At 54.8% G+C, this 19,594-nt stretch overlaps 2 protein-coding genes across 22 annotated transcripts in view; both read right to left on the bottom strand.

The window, feature by feature from the left end:
* Positions 1–98: 98 nt before the first annotated feature.
* On the bottom strand, positions 99–4,878 carry PAQR6 (progestin and adipoQ receptor family member 6). Of its 14 annotated transcripts, none has more exons than XM_034937430.4 (8): positions 4,741–4,878; positions 3,473–3,539; positions 2,906–3,033; positions 2,565–2,770; positions 2,318–2,444; positions 1,924–2,020; positions 1,543–1,693; positions 99–1,185 (listed from the first exon to the last, which is right to left on the bottom strand). In XM_034937430.4, the coding sequence occupies exons 2-8, from the start codon at positions 3,512–3,514 to the stop codon at positions 911–913; spliced, it is 1,026 nt and encodes a 341-aa protein (XP_034793321.1). In that variant the 5' UTR covers positions 3,515–3,539; positions 4,741–4,878; the 3' UTR covers positions 99–910. The 14 variants fall into 14 exon arrangements, with proteins under 14 accessions (XP_034793321.1, XP_034793287.1, XP_003821110.1 ...); XM_034937396.3 differs by having other exon boundaries at positions 200–1,185; positions 1,924–2,059; positions 3,464–3,539; XM_003821062.5 differs by having other exon boundaries at positions 200–1,185; positions 3,464–3,539.
* A 1,126-nt stretch (positions 4,879–6,004) lies between these two features.
* Positions 6,005–19,594, bottom strand: part of SMG5 (SMG5 nonsense mediated mRNA decay factor) — a 37,351-nt gene continuing 23,761 nt past the window's right edge. For 3 of the 8 annotated variants that reach the window (XM_063604545.1, XM_008974523.4, XM_063604536.1), the window contains 9 exons: positions 18,096–18,171; positions 17,214–17,389; positions 15,769–15,927; positions 10,224–10,283; positions 9,694–9,853; positions 9,190–9,280; positions 8,184–8,258; positions 7,638–7,776; positions 6,005–7,521 (listed from right to left, as the gene is read on the bottom strand). In XM_063604545.1, coding sequence (XP_063460615.1) covers positions 7,369–7,521; positions 7,638–7,776; positions 8,184–8,258; positions 9,190–9,280; positions 9,694–9,853; positions 10,224–10,283; positions 15,769–15,927; positions 17,214–17,389; positions 18,096–18,171 — 1,089 coding nt within the window. In that variant the 3' untranslated portion in view covers positions 6,005–7,368. The remainder of the gene's footprint in view (positions 7,522–7,637; positions 7,777–8,183; positions 8,259–9,189; positions 9,281–9,693; positions 9,854–10,223; positions 10,284–15,768; positions 15,928–17,213; positions 17,390–18,095; positions 18,172–19,594) is intronic. The other 5 variants (XM_003821053.5, XM_063604551.1, XM_034937506.3 and 2 more) reach the window with 3 other exon arrangements.

Below are 19,594 nucleotides of genomic sequence, written 5' to 3'. Positions count from 1 at the left end.
ACCCTTCTTTCCTCTTCCCCTTGCCCTGACCTCCCAGCCCTATGGATGTGGGGTCCCCATCATCCCAGCTGCTCCCAAATAAACTCCAGAAGAGGAATCTGTGGGCCTGTGAGTCTGTCCAGTTTATGGAGTGTGGGAGGGAGGTGTCAGGAGGATGGGGGTGAGGAGGTTTTACCTTCTTCAGTTCTAGAAAGTGCTTTCCAAAGTTTTTTTTTTTTTTATTTGTACCTGCCTTGTTCCAGAAAACATTGAAGGTGGCTTCCCAAAGTCTAACTAGGGATACCCCCTCTAGCCTAGGACCCTCCTCCCCACACCTCAATCCACCAAACCATCCATAATGCACCCAGATAGGCCCACCCCCAAAAGCCTGGACACCTCGGGCACACAGTTATGACCAGGACAGACTCATCTCTATAGGCAAATAGCTGCTGGCAAACTGGCATTACCTGGTTTGTGGGGATGGGGGGGCAAGTGTGTGGCCTCTCGGCCTGGTTAGCAAGAAGCATTCAGGGTAGGCCTAGGTTAGTCGTGTTAGTTCTTCCCTGTGCTGAGCAGAGACTTCCAGAAGCACCAGAAACGGAGCCAGATGAAAGGACCCCAACACCTCCCCCCGCCAACCTTTGACAGAATATAGGGGCATCTTCAGCCTGGACACGCATGCATCTCCCCTCTCAGACCCTCAGCACTTCTTCCACTCCCATCAAGAGCCCCCTCACGGTCCCTCTCACACTCTGCCAGTCCCCCTAGACACCCCTCCTCTTCTCTGCCCTCTCTCCTGTGCCCTCTCTCCTCAGCCCCTGTTGGTTCCAGGCTGAGATGCGTCCCCACCTGATTAGGCCCAAATCTGGGCTCCTCGTCAGCACTGGGGCCTGGCCTCTGCCCCCTCCAGGACAGGGTCAGGGATGGGGCCTCACTGTTGTTTGGCCTGGGTACCCCCCTCCAGTGGGCCACCCTGCAGCAGAGGGCATGTACTGGGGGCCCGAAGCAGGGTGGCTGTGAAAGCAGCAATAATGAGTAGGTTCCCAGCTGCAGCCAAGACCAGTGTGGCCACTGTGCCTGCCAGGCCCAGAGCAGGTTCCTGTGTGGCCAGCCAGGCTCTGCGTGATCCCATATCAGCCAGCACTGCCTCCAGCTGGAAGTGGGTGCCCAGCACTGCACAGATGTGGAATAACTGGTGGCTGTGGCCTGTGGAGAGGATGGGCAGGTCAGAGCCACACCTTTCCCAGTGCAAGTCACCCCATCCTCTGGGCCTGCTACTCCCCCATAAATTGAGAATAAGAAACCCTGACTCCCAGAGTGACTGAAAGGAATGAATGAGCATTTGTGCATGTGGCCCCAGCACACATGCTACTAGTTTTGCTACCTGAAAAGTGGCAGGTGGAGGACCCTTCCAGTGATGCTCTTGTTATAGGAAGACAGGGAAGTCCCTCCTATAATTTGCCTCCATCCTGGGGCTGTAATACCCATTTACCCAGTTCATTCTGTGCTCTGGGAAGGCATCTGCCCCTGCCTCTTCCCGGGCCGGGCCAGGCGTGCCCTCACCGATGTAATCAAAGCGTCCTGGTGCCAGCCTTTCAGGCAGGTGGGAGGCGAAGAGGAAGCCAGTGAGCAGCGCGCAGAAGAGGTGGTAGCCATGGCTGGTGCTCAGGGCCTCCTGCCCACAGCCGTGGCCCCTGCCCCAGCACAGCCCGAGCTGTCAAAGGAAAACCAAGGCTGCTGGGGAGGGACTCGGGAGCCGAAACATGGGGTGTGTCTGGGATCTGGTGAGGATGCAGAGCGGGCGGGCACAGCTAGGCGGGGTGCTGGACCCCAAGAGAGGCGGCTGGGCTGAGGCAGGGACTGAGGGGGCAGGGCTGGAAGTGGGCACCTTGAGGGTCAGGACAGGAAAGCAGGAGTCTGGGCAGGGGCCCCAGGCCTCCTTACCCGATAAAAGAGTGGGAGGTTGTCGAACAGGAATGGATAGGCGAAGGCTCCTGTGCGGAGGACCTTACTGAGCCCAGGGCTTTCCAGCTCCAGGAAACTGGGAGGCGGGAGGAAAAGGCCGGTCACCATCGCTGTGCTTGGGGTAGGGGTCAGAGAAAGGCAAGAGAACTTGGGCAAAGATGGAATATCAGCACAGCCTGCAGCTAAGAAAACCGTTAGGGCATATGACCTCTTGTGTAAAGGGACCACATCTGTATGTGGGGATAAAGGGTCTGACAGAGGAAGTCCTCAGTACATGGTCCCGATGTCTCCAGTGCTGTTCGAGAGCAGTGAGGTGTGTCCTCTCCTGTGCCTCCGCCTTCCCCGTCCCCACTGGAGGGGCCTGGGAACCCACCGGGAGTAGCAGGAGAGGCCGGTGCACAGGAAGGAGTTGAGTGCGGCGGCAGGCACAAAGAACTGGTGCAGGCGGCCGTGCAGCCAGGAGGCCGGCATGGAGTAGGCGGCATAGGGGAAGGCGCAGCCTGCGGTGAGGTGGGGGCGTGCAGCTGAGGCCTGAGGGGCGCGCCCCTATGTCCCGCGTCCCACCCCTCGCCCCGCTCCGGGACGCCCAGACCCCGCGCTCCCGCGCCTGTCCGGCTCACCCAGACTGTAGAGGCTGAGCGCGCCGTAGTCGAGGAAGTAGCAGATGTGGCGCGCGCGGGGCGACATGGAGCTGAAGGTGTGCGCGCAGCACGACGCGAAGGGGTAGAGGCAGGCGGGCAGCAGGAAGACCAGCAGCGGCCAGTGGTACGGCTCCGCACGGAAGCCGGGGCCGCCAGCCAGCGCCAGGAGCCGCCACAGGAAGTACCTGCGGCGGGCGCGTGCTCAGGCCGCCGCGGACCCCCGCGACTGCCGCTGCAGCCCGTGGGCCTGGACGGTCCCTGCCCGCCTGGGTACCCCCTCTGAGCTCAAGGCCGCGGCCTGGGGCAGAGCCTCCCCTCACCAGGTGGGCAGGAAGTGAGTCCAGATGTTGACCGTCTCGTTGGTCATCTGGAAGGAGCTGAGGACACAGTCCAAAGCCGAGCTGGTGGGGCGGCGGTAGCCAGACATGATGCCATCTTCCCAGAACACCTAGGGTAGTGGTGGGAGAGGAAGGGCGTCACTGTGCCCGGACCCTTTCCCTCCATTTGAGATCTCTGGAAGCAGGGTCAAAGAGGCTGGGCTGGAGATCAACGTGGCCCCCAAGCCAAACTAAATCTGATCTGATGTTACCACAGGTCCCAGTACCCACAACCCACAAAACAGATAGGAAACCGAAGAGCCAGATTGGGGTGGGATGGGGGCGGAGCGCAGCACACAGGGCGCCCTGGGGAAGGGGACTCCAGATGGAGGGCCACAAGCTTGTTCCTCAGAGAACAGAGGAAGAGTCTTACACTGGAATGGGAGGGTAAGAGTTCGCCTGCAGGAGGGGCTGCCCCAATAGCTAAAAGAGAAGAACGTCAGCCCCTAGTCAGTCCTCTAGGGGATGGGGGTTGGTGGGTCAGTGGGTGGAGCCCCTCACCCGGGGGACCTGGTGGACTTGAAGAAGTTGGGGCAGCTTGAGACTGAGCATGGTGGCCTGGTACCTCCACGTTGACCTAGAGACAGAGTGGGAGGTAGGGGATCAGATAACTGCCCCCATCCACAGGCCCCTTTCACCTGGGTTCAGCCGCAGGATGGGCTGTGCGTGTGGGAGGCAGATGGCACCCTCCCTCCTGGAGCTGCTTCCTTCAAGCCTGGGGAAGCTGGTCCACCTTCCCCAGCCCTTGCACCACTTAACTCCAACCCCTGTTCTCCTTGGGGCATTCAGTCCCCACACTGAGGGGCTTGGCGGCCTCAGCCCAGCAAAGAGTGGCGGGGTCCTCCCAGCCAGGAGGCTGCCTCAAATAGTGATCCAGCCCCGCAGGCCCCAGTTTTTCTCAGGAAGAATCCTGACTCCTGGAGGCCAGCACAGAGACAGCCTGAGTACCACTCCCTTTCCCACCAGAATGTGCTTCGCCCACAGCGCCTGAACTGAGCACAGAACACTCTTGGCACTCAGAATCTCTGGAGAAGCCAGATGCCATCAGGTGGGACAAGGAGGTAGGGGGATGCCCGGCTTTTCTCTGAGGACTACACTTGTGCCCCCAGGAGAATTTTGGGGTCCCTGCCCCTCCTGAGCCCAGGTATCCCTCAGCCCCAGACCTGTGCACTGCCTCCGGGTGGCCGCAGCTCTGCTGCCCCGCCCGCCTCTCCCGGCACATTCCTTGGCACAAGTGGAGGGGCTGGGCCAGCTGGGCAGGCGGAGCCGCCCCAGGAGGAGGACTAGGACACTCCCCCCACCTCCCCAGGCCAAAACTTTGCAGCAACTCTATAACCTAGCCCCTCTTCCTGCCACAAGCTCTGCATCCATGTTTTTGCCGCATGCACTTTGGGGCTTGCACCAGCAGTCACTCCCCCAGCCTCTGCTCGAGATGGGTGCTGGAGACCCTGCTGGGCAAAGGCAAACCTGGCCCTAGTCCCTGCACCCCAGCAGAACAAAGATGGATGAGGGCCTCAAAGGGTATCCCTTGCTCGCTCCCACAAGTGGGATGGTGGGGGGAGGTCTCCCCTACCCTGAGTGCTGCCCATCTATCTGGGGGAGGAGTGAGGAATACGCTGGGGTCTAGCTGCCCTCACGGTGCCTTCCCTTAGTAGTAGGGTTTGGAGATCTCTGGAGTGGAGTGTGTGCAGTTGCTATGGAAATGGGGGAGGGGTGGCTGGAGCAAGATGCTTTACCTCTATTTTCCCAGAAGAGCCCCAGAAGGTGAGCTTCCTTACCCAGAGCTTGGTGGGTGCTCCTAGGCTGGTGGGTCAACAGGCCCAGGGCTCCACGGGCGGAGTCCAAGGCTGCTGCCAGCCAGGCTGATGGAGGAAGAGTGGCCAGGCAGGCGGGCCAGGCCTGGGCGGGGAGTGGGGAGACAAAGGGGAGCCAGGGAACAATCCCAGCCTTGTCCAGCCTCCAGGGAGCAGCACGGGGTGGCCCAGCCCCATTAGCAGGCAGCTCACTCGGCCGCCTGCACACAGCCAGCTCCTCCAGCACGACCCAAACTCCCTGTGCTGACTGGCTAGAACAGGGTAGGGGCCCAAGGCAGGATGTGGCCACGGTGCTGTAGAGTCCCCCCGGCGACTCAGAGCAGTGTTTCCGTTCCAGGTTCTCCCAGCAGTTGGGGACAGCTCTGCCTTAGGCTGGCAGAGAAACCCAAATCCCCAAATGCAGAACAGATTTCAGAAGCCATCTCTCACCATGCTTTGCTGCCTCTTAGCACCTGGTGCTGCGTAGGGCTCAGAGCAAACTGCCTTTGGTAAATGTTGGTTCTATCATGGGGGATTCACCAGGCTCACCACCTCCCCCTCCCCCTCCCCACCCTGAATACAATTTGAGATGCCAATCCTTGCAGGACAGGCACTTGAGGACTCAGAGGCTGGTTTCTTTTTTTTTTTTTTTAAGGTGGAGTCTCGCTCTGTCACCCAAGCTGGAGTGCAGTGGCGCGATATCGGCTCACTGCAAGCTTCGCCTCCCGGGTTCACGCCATTCTCCTGCCTCAGCCTCCCGAGTAGCTGGGACTACAGGCACCCGCCACCATGCCCAGCTAATTTTTTTTTGTATTTTTAGTAGAGATGGGGTTTCACCGTGTTAGCCAGGATGGTCTCGATCTGACCTTGTGATCCGCCCGCCTCAGCCTCCCAGTGCTGGGATTACAGGCGTGAGCCACCACGCCTGGCCAGAGGCTGGTTTCAAGGCTCACCTCCCCACCCCCTTGAGGAAGAGGACCCAGCTAGTGACAGCGAACCAACCCCAGGCAGCGATGTTGCTGGCAGGAGATTTTCACTATCACCCCTGCAAAGGCACCGCCTCAGTTTACAGTCAAGGAACTTGACAGTGCCTATCAAACTATCTCCAGGGCCTTCACTCAAATTGCCTGCTTCTTGTTCTGTTCCATCCACTTCAAAGAAGCCTTTCCAAAATGCATTTCAGGATGCCATCTTCAGTGCCCCACCCCCCAATGAAACTTCTGTACAGACAGGCACCAGGAGACAGGGATTGGGCTTGGGGGGTTTATTAAGTGATGCTTTAGTCTCAGTCTCTGCCAGCAACTGGGAGTGGGGTGACTCCACTCACCCCAGGATTTCCCAGACTTGCTATTTTAGAGGAGAGAGGCAGGAAGCCAACTATCCTCTAAGCCACAGCTTGGGAAGCTAGGCTAGTACTGGGGTGGGGGCAGCAGAGCTGAGACCCTCCACCCCGAGCCCCTAGCCTGTGCTATCCTCCCAGCCTGAGGGGGAGGAGCTGAGGCAATCCTGGCCGCAGCCTCCCACACACAGCCCTGCTCTTGGTGCGCCATTCACTGCCCTGAGCTATTCATGGTCTCTGCTCCCAGATATTCACCTCAACACTCCAAAAGCCAGCCCCTTCAGGTCTTCAGTCCTGCGGAGGGCAAAAGGAGGGACAGGGGGCCTCTGACTGAGCAGCTTCAAGGGGCCTCTCCTTTCTGCTGCCCACTGAATGCCGGCCCCTTGTCTTCAGCCCTCCCTTAGAGAGGAAGGGGGGCAGTGGCCTCAGACTGCACCCCCTTTCTTCTCTTCCTGGCATCCCATTCTGTCCCAGCACAGCAGCCAAGAGCACAAAGCACAGCACCTGTGGGGCTGGTGGGCACAGGAGACCGTGCTGGCACAGGCCAGACTGCCTGCAGCCCTAGGTGGGGCCTGCTCCCTGCCCTGGAAGCTAGACAGAGGGAGACACAAAGCAGAAGTGGGGCAATGGGATGTGCAGCCCCTGCAGCAGGAGGAGGAGCACACGAACCCTGACCCTGCTACTCGGTGCAGGCCACTCCAGGCCTTGCTTCTCTAACAGCCCCTGCGGCTGGCTCCAGAGCTGCCTGGTCCCCATAAAGGGGGCTGAAAGGAGGATGGGTGATCCTTGAGGAGGGGAAGGGTCTGCAGAGAATCACTCAGACACCAGGTATTACCCAGCTCTTCCCCCAAGACCTAGAGGGTCCAAACTCCTGGCCCCAACCACCCTGCATCTTGGGTGAGGAAGAAGGGCCTCTTCTGCTGTTCCTTCCCCTCAGAGATCCAATAACCCACTCCAGTGAAATGCAGGTACCCATGCCTACCACCTGCCCCTGGAGACAGCAGGGGAGCTGAGGCAGGAAGGCTGGCCAGGGGCCCACAAGACTCTCCTAATCCAAGCACTTTCCTCGCTTTCCTAACGTCTTGGCAACAAAGGGACCCCACCCTCCCAGCCGGCTCCTGGGCCCTCCCTGCAGCCTCTGAGCAGCTAGGCCTCCCTCCTGTGTGCGTGCATGAGTCTGCGTGTGGTGGGGTGACTACAGGTGCTGGTCCTGGCTGCCAGGGAGGGCAGGAGAGATCTGGAGTCAGCCCCACTGCAGGGCCTGGGGGTCAGTATCAACCAATTTCCTTCCACTGCTTGTAGAAGTCCAGAACATTCTTGATGTCCACACTGGCGTGGGCAGCGGCCTGCAGGGCTGCCTGTGGAATGGGAGAAGGAAAGATGGAGAGGGTCTGACCTCCTGAACTGAAGAGCAAATCGTTGAGGCGCTGGGGAAAGAGTGATGGAAGAGAAAAAAAGGTAGCTATGTGGAGGGTCTGGGGATGGAGTCTGCTCTGGTACCTCGTCCCTATTCCACAATCCCCCCACCTCACCCATGACCCACCTGCATGGGGCCTGAAAGCACGCTGGGGTTGTCCAGTGGAAGGCCTGTGATGATGGTCACCATGCCACTCGGATCCTCCTCACCTGCCCCCTGGGCCAGAGTCAGCTGTTTGCAGCTGTCTAGGATCTTATAGAGAGTCCTGGGGATGGGGGGCAGAGGGGAAGATGGGCCAAGACCCAGCATTAGCACAGCCCAAACACCAGGATCTCCAGGGGACAGGGGCAGCTGGGGGCTGGGAGGGCAGTGAGCAGCAGTGGGCCCTGGAAGCTGGCCCTGGAGACACTATGGGGAGCAGGCAAAGGTGCACTGAGGGAAAACACCAAGCCTGAGCATCGCAAGGCCCAAAGAAGCTGACCCATCTGCAGAGGAAAAGCTCAGGTGCTGCGGCAACTTCATACTCCTCGCAAGGTGAGGCCTGCAGGAGGGCCCTGGCAGGCTACGTGTGGAGCCTCAGAATTATCCAGCCCTACCCGTTCTCCCTAGGAATGCTCGTGGAGGAGCAAGGCAGGTGGCCTGAGGTTCTAGGGGTGAGGGCTAAAATGTTACCAGGCATCTGCATCCTGCCTCTTCAGCTTATGCCGCTCAAAGCTCTTTCCCACCTCTTTCTGGCAGCGAATGTACCTGCAGAGGAGATGTGCAAGTGGAGGTCAGGAGCAGGAGACTGGCAGGGTGCCTTACACAAAGCAGTCTGTTGTGGCTCTGGGGGCCTGGTTTTGCAGGCGGGGCTGGGGAACATGTCTCTCCCACCACAGCTCTGGAGCCATTCTTAAGTGGCTTCCTGGCTGCTGGGCCCAGCTCACTTTTCCTCCTGATAACATCAATTATTTGGTTCCTCTCAGGGGAGGAGCTGGGAGGAGAGAAGCAGCAGATGCTTTTCAAGTCAGGGCTTCTGGAGACAAGGTCTGAACAATCAGGCCTTGTGCAGCTTCCTGGCCAGCCAGAGCAGATGCAGAGGAGGGGGTGGGCCAGCTAACAGGGAGAGGGAAGCTTTCTCCTTATTCCCTACACCCTCTGCCTAGTTCTCCTCCAGCCCCAAAGGCCAGAAGGGCAGGCCTGTACCAGCTGAGCATCTGCACATGCTGCCAGCTGCCCCTCCCTGGCTGGCTTCGGTCTCACCACTCCCTCAGCTCAGCAGGGAGGTGGGAAGCCCCTGGGCAGCCTGGATGAGGCCCTCACACTCTGAGAAACCTGATCACCTGTCCCAACCCCAAAGCAGGAGAAATTCCTATAAAGGAGTTCACAGTCTAAAGTTGGGGGAGGGAGGTCTGCTCCCTTCTCCCCAGTGGGTACTGATCACAGGCTTGCCCCAGAGGAAGGACAGCACCTCAGTGCTCCCCACAGGGCTCCTGATCCCTTTGGTCACCCTCTATTTCAGCAGCTACAACCTTGACTTCTAATTATCTCTGGTATCACTCCCCAGGCAGTGAGCTAACTGTGAGTAGAGACGGGTATGTATGTGTCTTACCCATAGGGAGCAAGAGGCTTTCATAAGCATGTGTTGTCCAAAAGACAGACCCAGGGCTCAGCACAGGTCCAGCCAGGCCGCACTCACCTGTTTCCTTTTTTAAACTCTGCCTCCAGGTACCGAATCCCATCCCGGGCCCCTGGGTGTTCCTTCTTCAGCAAATCCAGGCCATCGATCACTGGTGGGCAAGGTAGGGAAAGACAAAACAGATAAGCTCAGACTGCTGTGACAAGGGGCTTGGAGGAAGTATCTGAGCTCACCTCAGTACACTCTTCAGGCAGAGAAGGGACCCTGGCTCCCTAGAGGGCTCCCAAAGTTCTCTGAAAACATGACCTTCTGCCAGCAATATACTTGGCAATTTGCCAAGTGCTTTCACATTATATTCACTTACATTTTCTGTTTCTCCCAACTGTCTTGTAAGGCAGAATAGGGATTATGTCCATTTCACAGATGAAGTGACGGGTTCACAAAGGTAGTAAGACTTGACCAAGGTTACTGCATATAAGCTGGGCCCCAAATAAGGTCTCTTAATCCCAAGCCCAGAATCTCTTTTAGTCATACTCTGTCTCCTTACCTCTCCAATGTACTTACCTGTCCTTGGGATGATGACAATGAAGCGGCCACTGGTGGCCAGTTGGCGGATGACAGGGAGATGGTGGCAGAGGGCCTGGGTGTCAGGGACGAGGTAGGGAGACATGGCTGACTGGGCCTTGGGCTGCTGCAGGCTGCCCTCCAGCTGAGACACTTCGAGCTGGTGAGAGAGGGCAAGGTGGGTACAGCTGTGGGGGACCCCTGCAGCCAGGCCGGGGGAAGAGTGGTGCTCAAGGTGGCTCTATGGGGCTCCTCCTGTTGTTAAGGGGATCAGAGGACCCTCTCTACCAATGGCTTTGGGGGAAAAGTAAACAGAAATAAGACTTAAAGAGGGAGAGACAGAAATGAAGGCAGAAAGGAGGCAAATGGCTAAGTGAAGAGTGAGTAGTAAGGAGGGTCATCTGGGAGAGGCGGAGGGACACAGAGGCAACAGAGCAGGGGGACTACAGCGGAAGGGGGAGACCTGCCAGTAGTGTTGACACAAAAGCTCTACCAAGTGCAGAAGAAGCACTTGGGTCCTGATTTCCTACCTGAAGTCGTAGCTGAGCCATGTCTCTCATGAGCCTGTTCCGACGAGCTTCCTCCTGTGCCTATGAGGGAAAAAATGAGCTGTAAGGAGTTGGGGTGTATTTTCCCTTCTCCAGTGATCAGGAAGACCAAGAGGGTTTCCTGGGGTCTCAGTGTGACCTCATGCAAAGTCACTCTCTAGCACTGCTGCTGAATGAGGGGAGGAGAGGCATGGAAGAAAAAATATTCTTCCACTGCACTCTGAACAACTTCCATTACCAACCCGATGCAGGTCATGATGTTCCAGGCCCTGCAGGGGAGGGGAAGCAGACAGCCATGTGCCGTCACCATGCAGGACATCACCTGGCTGTGCCTCAGGATTCAATCTCTGCTCTTCTCAATCTGGTCTCCCTTCCCAGGAGATCCTACCCATGCACTTCCTCACCTTCTAACCCCCTCCACTTGCCAAAATCTTCCAAATCTGCAGATTCAGCCCAGGCCTGACCATCCTGAGCTCCAGACCCACACATACAACTGCCTACTCAGCAGCCCCATCTGCTCCTCAGAACCTGCATCTCTTCCTCTAGTGTTCCCTAGCCTAGTAAATAAACCAGTCTGCCCAAGTCAGAAAGCTCAGGGTTGGCTTTGAATCTTCCCTCTCTCTCAGCCCCAGAAGTTATCAGGTTCCCTGTCCTGTCAATTGTGCCCCCCTAAACAGCATGCAAATCCTTCCACCTCCACTGTGAAACCCTAGTCTAAGCCAACACCTCTCCTTGACTACTGTAACAACCACCGTACTGGTCTCTGCCTCTAATTCAATCCCTCTTCTCCACCTACAACCAAGGCAATCTTTTAAAAACCATCTGATGCCCATTATAGCCCTGCTTAAAAGTCTTCTGATGCCTTTCCTCTGTATTATGGGTAAAGCCCAAATTCCTTAGTATGGTCTAAAAGATGAGGCTAAGGATGGGGACTTTATCCTGTAAGATATGGGGAGCCACTGAAGACTCTTTTTATTATGTTTTTCTTTTTTTTTGAGACAGGGTCTCACTATGTCACTCAGTCTGGAGTGCAGTGCCACAATTCCCGTTCACTGCTACCTCTGCCTCCCGGGCTCAAATGATCCTCCTGCCTCAGCCCCCCAACTGGCTGGGACTACAGGCACATGCCACCATGCCTGGCTAATTTTGGTATTTTTTGTAGAGACTGGGTTTCACCATATTGCCCAGGCTGGTCTCAAACTCCTGAGGCTCAAGCAATCTGCCCGCCTTGGCCTCCCAAAGTGCTGGGATTACTGGTGCGAGCCACAGCGCCCAGCCCACTGAAGACTCTTTGATGACCAAAGTGGCATCATCAAAGTGGTGCTTTAAAATATTAATCTTGGCCAGGCACGGTGGCTCACACCTGTAATCCCAGCACTTTGGGAGGCTAAGGCAGGCGGATCACCTAAGGTCAGGAGTTCGAGAGCAGCCTGGCCAACATGGCAAAACCCCATCTCTACTAAAAATACAAAAATTAGCTGGGTGTGGTCACGGGCACCTATAATCCCAGCTACTTGGGAGGCTGAGGCAGGGAAAATTGCTTGAACCTGGACAGCAAAGGTTGCAGTGAGCCGAGATAGAGCCACTGTACTACAGCCTGGGTGACAGAGCAAGACTCTGTCTCAAAATAAATAAACAAAATAAAATAAAATAAAATATTAATCTTGGGGCCAGGCACAGTGGTTCACGCCTATAATCCCAGCATTTTGGGAGACCGAGGTCAGGAGTTCGAGACCAGCCTGGCCAACATGGTGAAACCCTGCCTCTACTAAAAATACAAAAACTGGGGCCAGGCACAGTGGCTCATGCCTGTAATCCCAGCACTTTGGGAGGCTGAGGCGGGTAGATCACGAGGTCAGGAGTTCGAGACCAGCCTGAGCAACATGGTGAAACCCCGTCTCTACTAAAAATATAAAAATTAGCCAGTCGTGGTGGCGAACACCTGTAATCCCAGCTACTCGGGAGGCTGAGGCAGGAGAATCGCTTGAACCCGGGAGGCAGAGATTGTGGTGAGCCAAGATCGCACCATTGCACTCCAGTCTGCACAACAAGAGCAAAACTCCGTCTCAAAGAAAATAAATAAATAAAAATACAAAAATAAAAATAAGAATTAAATAAAATATTAATCTTGGGGCCAGGCACAGTAGCTCATGCCTGTAATCCCAGCAATATGGGAGGCCGAGGCAGGAGGACTGCTTGAGTTCTGGAGTTTGGGACCAGCCTCAGCAACATAGCAAGATCACATTTCTACAAAAAAAAGTATATATTTTTTATTTTAAAAATCAGTCAAGCTTGGTGATGCATGCCTGTAGTCCTAGCTACTCAGGAGGCTGAGGCAGGACAATTGCTTGAGGCCAGGAGTTCAAGGCTGCAGTGAGCTATGGTCGTGCCACTGCACTTCAGCCTGGGTCAACAGAGCAAGACCCTGTCTCAAAAAAAGAAAAAAAATTCTCATTCTCATCATGAGACCACATCACACAAACCCAAATTGAGGGACACTATGAAATAACTGACCAGTACTCTTCGAAAGTGTCACATCAGGAAAGAAAAGGAAAAACTGAGAACTGTCAGAGATTGCATGAGACTAAGGATACATGACAGTCAAACATACTGTGGGTCCTGGACTGGATTACAAAGAGAAAACAGACATTAGTGGGAAGACTAGGGAAAGAGGAATAACATCTGTAGTTGCAAGATCCACTCCCAACCCCCTGCAGAGTCCTGCACAACAAAGAATTGTCCTGCCCAAAGTGCCAAGAGTGTCCCCTTGAGAAACAATGTAAACAAATGAAAGAATGGAAGCAGAAGGCCAGAGCCTAGGTGAGAGCCATCTTCTTTTTTTTTTTTTTTTTTTGAGGCAGGGTTTCACTGTCACCCAGGTTGGAGGGCAGCGGCAAGATCTTGGCTCACTGCAGCCTCAACCTAACAGCCATTTTCTCACAGGCCCTGTGGGCAAACTGGTAAGCAAGGGAGGCACCAGAGACAAACTTTCCCTCTTCCCACTGCAGAAATCAAGCCAATGAGTTGCTTTTAGACTAAAATGGTAATTGTGAAACTCCATATTCAAGAGAGGGGGATGGGGGCACTTGTGTAAAAGCTCCCCCAGAGAACTAGTGTAGGTGAGTGAGATCCGCCTGGACCCAAGAAGATGGAGCTGTGCTAATATGAGGCTCTGACATTACCAACCCAGCATTTCAAACAGATGTAGGCCTACGCGTTCCTCAGAGGGAAAGCCTACCTTCAGAAGTCCCATCAGCAGGTACTACACCCCCCGCAACTCCTAGTGCCCACTTGGCCTACAGAGAAGCTAAGTCTCTAAAGCAGCAGAAAAGAGCCAGGATAAGAAATTCATAGTGTGTCCAACTCCAGAGCCCTGGCTCTACCACCGACTATACTTTCTGATCTTGGGAATATTCCTTTGTCTTTCTACATTTTCTTTTCTTTTCCTTTTTTTTTTTTTTTTTTGAGACAGAGTCTCGCTCTGTCGCCGAGGCTGGAGTGCAGTGGCACGATCTTCACTCACTGCAACCTCTGCCTCCCAGGTTCAAGTGATTATTCTGCCTTAGCCTCCCAAGTAGCTGGGACTACAGGCACCTGCCACCATGCCCGGCTATTTTTTGTATTTTTAGTAGAGACGAGGTTTCACCATGTTGGCCAGGCTGGTCTCGAACTCCTGACTTCAAGTGATCCGCCCGCCTTGGCCTCCCAAAGTGCTGAGATTATAGGCGTGAGCCACAGAGCCCAGCCTACTGTTATCTATAAAATGGAGGATGCAAGCACCTACCTCACTGGGCTGCTGCAACGGTTAATTGAGATGTCACATGCAAACCAGGCTGTGCACAGAGAAAACTCTTGATAAATGTGATAACGACAACACTCCTCTGGGCTGGGGATAAGCCCTTCGGGGTGGAAGCCTGTGACTCAAGCAGAGGAGGAGGCAGCCCCAGCAAGCAACGTGGCCTGTGTCTATCTTGGCATGTGGAGTCTAGCACCACATGAGAAGGGCTTGCAGGTACTCCCTACCCCCCCACAGGAAGAGTGTCTTCAAGAGCTTTAGGCTAGAGGAAATGCCTGCAAAAACTCCTAACATTTTTTGAAGCTGTCTAACTTCCCCATAATTATTTTTGTAACCCCCTCCCCATGTCTTCCTCTATGGACTAGCAATAAAAGCCTTAACAAAGGTTTGTTTTTAACAAAATGTGCTTGTTTTTCAGACAGTAAGGAAGGGAGTTTCTGGGGAGCTTTTGCCCCTTTCCAGCCAAGCAGAATGCCCACAAGAAATGGCACTCAGACAGGGTGTGGAAGCTACTGGCCCTGGGACAGGTGCAAAGGAAGAATGTGGAGGAGGGGATTGGCTTGAGATGAAGAAGAAACCCTGAGGGGTTGCTGAGACACATCATACTTCCTGTGCCAGACACTAACACCCCAAATGTTCTGGTGCCACTTAGCTCAGGGTGGTGTGTTGGGAAACATGCCCAAGGCTGTGCAGGCCCCACTGTGAAAACCAGATTGTTGCCCACAAGAGAAAGGACTGTCTTGTTCACTGCTATAACCCCAGTGCCTAGAATACTGTCATGTCTGGCACAAAATGGACTCTCGATAAATATTCGTGGAATGAATTACTGGATGGAAAAGAGGTACCACAGGCCACTTTCCACCCTTTGGGGCCCCTGTGGGATGGGACCATGTCTGGGATGGGAAGGTTCCTTCATGGCCCCTTATATCAGGAGCCCTCCACTCCCTTCTATTCCTCAGTCTTTATCCCTCTTGAATGAAAGGGAACAGAGGGAGCATTTGCTAAGCACACACATGTGCCATAAGACAATGTGCAAGGCACCTCATACCCACTATCATTCCATCTTCAAAAAACTCCATAAAGTGGATTCTGTTTGTTCCCACATAACTGACAAGGAAACTGGCGTGGTGAGGTTAAGTGACTTGCTCAATTCATAGACTAAAAGGTGACAGAGATGGCCTCAACCCCAGGTCAGTCTGGGTACAGGTCTTGAGCTAGGCAGCCTCTGCTCAAAGCCCCTCTCAGGCCAGGCGTGGTGGCTCATGCCTGTAATCCCAGTACTTTAGGAGGCCAAGGCAGGTGGATCACAAGGGCAAGAGATCGAGACCATCCTGGCCTACATGGTGAAACCCTGTCTCTACTAAAAATACAAAAATTAGCTGGGTGTGGTGGCGTGCGCCTGTAGTCCCAGCTACTCAGGAGGCTGAGGCAGGAGAATTACTTGAACCTGGGAGCCGGAGGTTGCAGTGAGCTGAGATCACGTCACTTCACTCCAGCCTGGCAACAGAGCGGGACTCCATCTCATAAAAAAAAAAAACCCTCTCAGTCCCTGTCTATCAGTCCCATCCCTTAGTCCTTCCCAGGCCTCCCTCCCAGCCTCCCCTCCCCTCTCCCTAGGCATCTTACTATGTCCTTCAGGTGGAGACCACCAGAGGGTCTGAGCCTCTTGCCCTGGTTTCTCAGTGAGCCCAATGGGAGCAGAGCTGACGGGGAGGGGAAGGCCTGACTCACCATTCGGAACTGTGCCTGGGCCTGCTGCAGCAGGCTCTCCTGCTCAGACTGGGCAATGCTGATGAAGATGCCAACCTCTGGGTTGAACTGCAGGATGCTGCCTTGCAGGCGGGCGATGAAATGACCAAAGCTGCGGATGCAGCAGATGCGCACCACTGACTGTGGGGAGATACAGGAGCCCAGCGCTGCTGAGCAGGGCCCTCTAGACCCACCCTGCCCTCCAGGACCCTCCACTCCCACCCTCCCACCTCCCTGCTGGCCCAGCCACCTCAGCCAACAAGGGCTCCAGGGGAAGATTTGTGGTCTATGGGGTGGGAAGGAGAAACACTAAGGCCCAGAGCCTCTAACTGCCAGAAAACGAGTAGGTACAGCAAGAAAACTCCTAGGAGGACCAGAAAACCAGGACTTGGGCTAAGAAACAAGAGCAAAGGACACTGGGCTGGAAGTGAGGAGACCTGGGTTCTAATACCATCTCTCTCCTAATGCTTCTCATATGCTCCAGGGGACCAAACTAGATCACATTTTCCAATTTATTATTTTTTTGAGACGAATCTCGCTTTGTTACCCAGTCTGGAGTGCAGTGGTGTGATTACAGCTCACTGCAGCCTCTACCTCCTGGGCTGAAGTCATCCTCCTGCCTCGGCCCCCAAGTAGCTGGGACTACAGGTGCGCACCACCATGCCCAGCTAATTTTTTTATTTTTTGATAGAAATGGGGTCCTGCCATATTGCCCAGGCTGTTCTTAAACTCCTGAGCTCAAGCGATCCACCTGCCTTGGCCCCCCACCAAGTGCTGGGATTACAAAGGTGAGCCATTGCACCTGGCCCCAACTTATTTTTGTGGTCAGTAAAACCCTTCTTCCCTCTCAAATAAAAATCTTACCTAGAACTCTAAAATATAAAACAGAGCCAAGCAGCTCTGGTTGGAGGGAGCAGCCAGGTGGTTTATGTATGTCAGGACTGGGTGGCCTGTCTGCTTGACTTCCCTCTGCTGCCCCCAGATGGCCCATGTGGTGATGGAGATTTAAGGGTGTAAGCTGCTGGACTAAGCGGGCAGCACATTCCCTTCCAGCTCTAACTTTCTATGATTGTTTGATGTTCAGCTCGGAGCAGGCTGGGCCCAGAGTTAGAAAACAGACTGATAAAGATTTCGAAGCCCTAATAACTATTTGTTCTGCCCTTTACAGAAGGCAGAGAAAGGAAGGGGGTGGTTGTTCTACAATAGTAGAAACTACCAATGGCAGACCTTTAGAAGGACTGCCAAGGCAGGAAAAAAGCTAAAATGGCTCACTGAATGAAGAAGGAAGCACAGCCTGTAGCCCCAAGGACACTGTCCCTGTCTGGGTGGAAGAGGGCATCCTGCCCCCTCCCTCCCCAGATCTGAACCCATTTGCTGCTGTTTGTGACTGACAAACAGAGCTGTGGCATAAGAAATGCTGTCCTTACCTCCTCTAAGGTGCTGAGCAGGGGCCGATCCGTGTCAAAGTTAAAGCGTCTGTGGGCAGCTCGGAGCGGGGGCAGGTTACGAAGAGCCATGTCCTCTGGGAGCAGAAGGCTAGAGGGGAGGTCAGGCAGTTCACAACCTTCAAGAAGATCTTGGACCTCAGGACACAAGGCCAGGCCTGGGCAGAAGAAGGACACATAAGACCATCTGTCCTGTGGGAACTCCCAGTCAGAGAGACATAACCCTTCCCTTTAGGAATTATCAGGCTGATGAGATGATGAGGCAGGACATACCCTAGGACAGTGCGGAGAGACGGAGGGAGTGAAGTAAAGAGAGATGGACACATAAGAGCCAGTCAGGCAGAGCAGAGGGGCTCAGGAAGAACAAGGATGGCTCAGGTCAGGAAGGCTTCCTGACAGCAGGGACAATTACATTGGGATGGAAATGAGAGGAGGCGCTCAGGATGAATGAATAGCCCTTGGCAAGTCTTAGCAGGTAGGAGCAGGTGGAGTTTTCCAGCTGGAAGGTGGTAGGAGATGAGCCAGACAAACAAACTTGGTAGGTCAAAGTCAATTCTCAATGACCACAGGCATCAGTGCAACAGCAGCAGCTAGGTCTGGCTCCCAGGGCCCTCTCACTCTGCCCTTGCATTCCCCAGGGAGCACACTCCCTTGCTGACCAGGCCACCTGCCCACAGTACAGCAGTGTTGTGGTGGGAAACCGGAGAGGCCTAGACCACACAATGACTGCTGTGTGCTAGGGAGGCTGGCAGTGAATCCCATTAACCTCCTTACCCCAAGGGCTGGGTTATGGGGAGGGGAGATGGGCTTAGTGGGGACAATGAGGGAGAAAAGAAAGGAGGGTAGTGCCAGGGACCCACTCACCAGACTCCTGGAGTTCACCAGCAGCAGGCAACAGATTCAGCAACACAGACAGGCGGTTCCACAGACTTTGAGAGCTCTGGGGAGAGAGAAGGGAGAGGAGGCCTTCAGCTAGAGACAGTGGTGGAGAACAGCAGTGAGCAAGGAAAGCACCACCCTGAGGGATCTGGCCTATGTTCAGAGGCCTGTGGGGGTTTGATTTTAAAATTAACAAAAGAAGCCTGGACAACAAGGCAAAACCTTGTCTCTACAAAAAACACAAAAATTAGCTGGGCTGGCTGGGCACGGTGGTTCATGCCTATAATCCCAGCACTTTGGAAGGCCAAGGTAGGCGGATCACCTGAGGTCAGGAGTTGGAGACCAGCTTGGCCAACATGGTGAAACCCCATCTCTACTAAAAATACAAAAAAAATTAGCCAGGCATGGTGGCAGGTGCCTATAATCCCAGCTACTCAGGAGGCTGAGGCAGGAGAATCGCTTGAACCCAGGAGGCGGAGGCTGCAGTGAGCTGAGACTGTGCCATTGCACTCCAGCCTGGGCAACGAGAATGAAACTCCTTCTCAAAAAAAAAAAAAAAAAAAAAATAGCCAGGCGTGGTGGCATGCACTTGTAGCCCCAGCTACTGGGGAGGCTCAGTTGGGAGGATTGCTTGAGCCCAGGAGGTTGAGGCTGCAGTGGAGCTGAGGTACGCCACTGCACTGCAGCCTGGGCAACAGTGAGACCTTGTTTCAAAACAAAACAAAAAAAGCCACATTCGGACTGGGTGCAGTGGCTCATGCCTGTAATCTCAGCACTTTGGAAGGCTGAGGCAGGCAGATCACTTGAGGTCAAGAGTTCCAGACCAGCCTGGCTGAGCTTTTTCACCAGCTGAATGCTTCATGAAAGAAGAAAGCAGGCCGGGCGTGGTGGCTCACGCCTGTAATCCCAGCACTTTGGGAGGCTGAGGCAGGCGGATCAAGACCATCCTGGCTAACATGGTGAAACGCCGTCTCTACTAAAAATACAAAAAATTAGCTGGGCGTGGTGGCGCCTGTAGTCCCAGCTACTCGGGAGGCTGAGGTGGGAGAATGGTATGAACCTAGGAGGCGGAACTTGCAGTGAGCCGAGATCGTGCCACTGCACTCCAGCCTGGGCGACAGAGCCAGACTCCATCTCAGAAAAAAAAAAAAAAGGAGAAAGCAGCGAGACCACAAGGACTTTCTGGATCTTGGCAGTGGGAAAAGCCAGGGTGTTAAAGGACGTGGCTTCTCTACGTCTAGCAGTAACCTATCCTTCCAGCCCTCCCATGTGCCCATACTGGAACACCTCTCTAGGGATGTGACCCAGCATCTCCATCTTTACCACACCTCCCTCAATGACTAATGACTGAGTAACTAACTGTCATCAGACATAAGCACACACCCAACGGTGCACCTGGCCCTGACCCAAACCGTCTCATCTAGGGACTGGGGCGACCCACAGGGAAGAAAGTCTTCCACAGCAGGGCAGGTATGCCCCTAGAA

Source organism: Pan paniscus, chromosome 1, assembly GCF_029289425.2.
Source record: "Pan paniscus chromosome 1, NHGRI_mPanPan1-v2.0_pri, whole genome shotgun sequence".
Taxonomy (NCBI): domain Eukaryota; kingdom Metazoa; phylum Chordata; class Mammalia; order Primates; family Hominidae; genus Pan; species Pan paniscus.
Note: the sequence above shows the minus strand (reverse complement) of the source record. Positions and strands in the feature narration are given on the sequence as shown.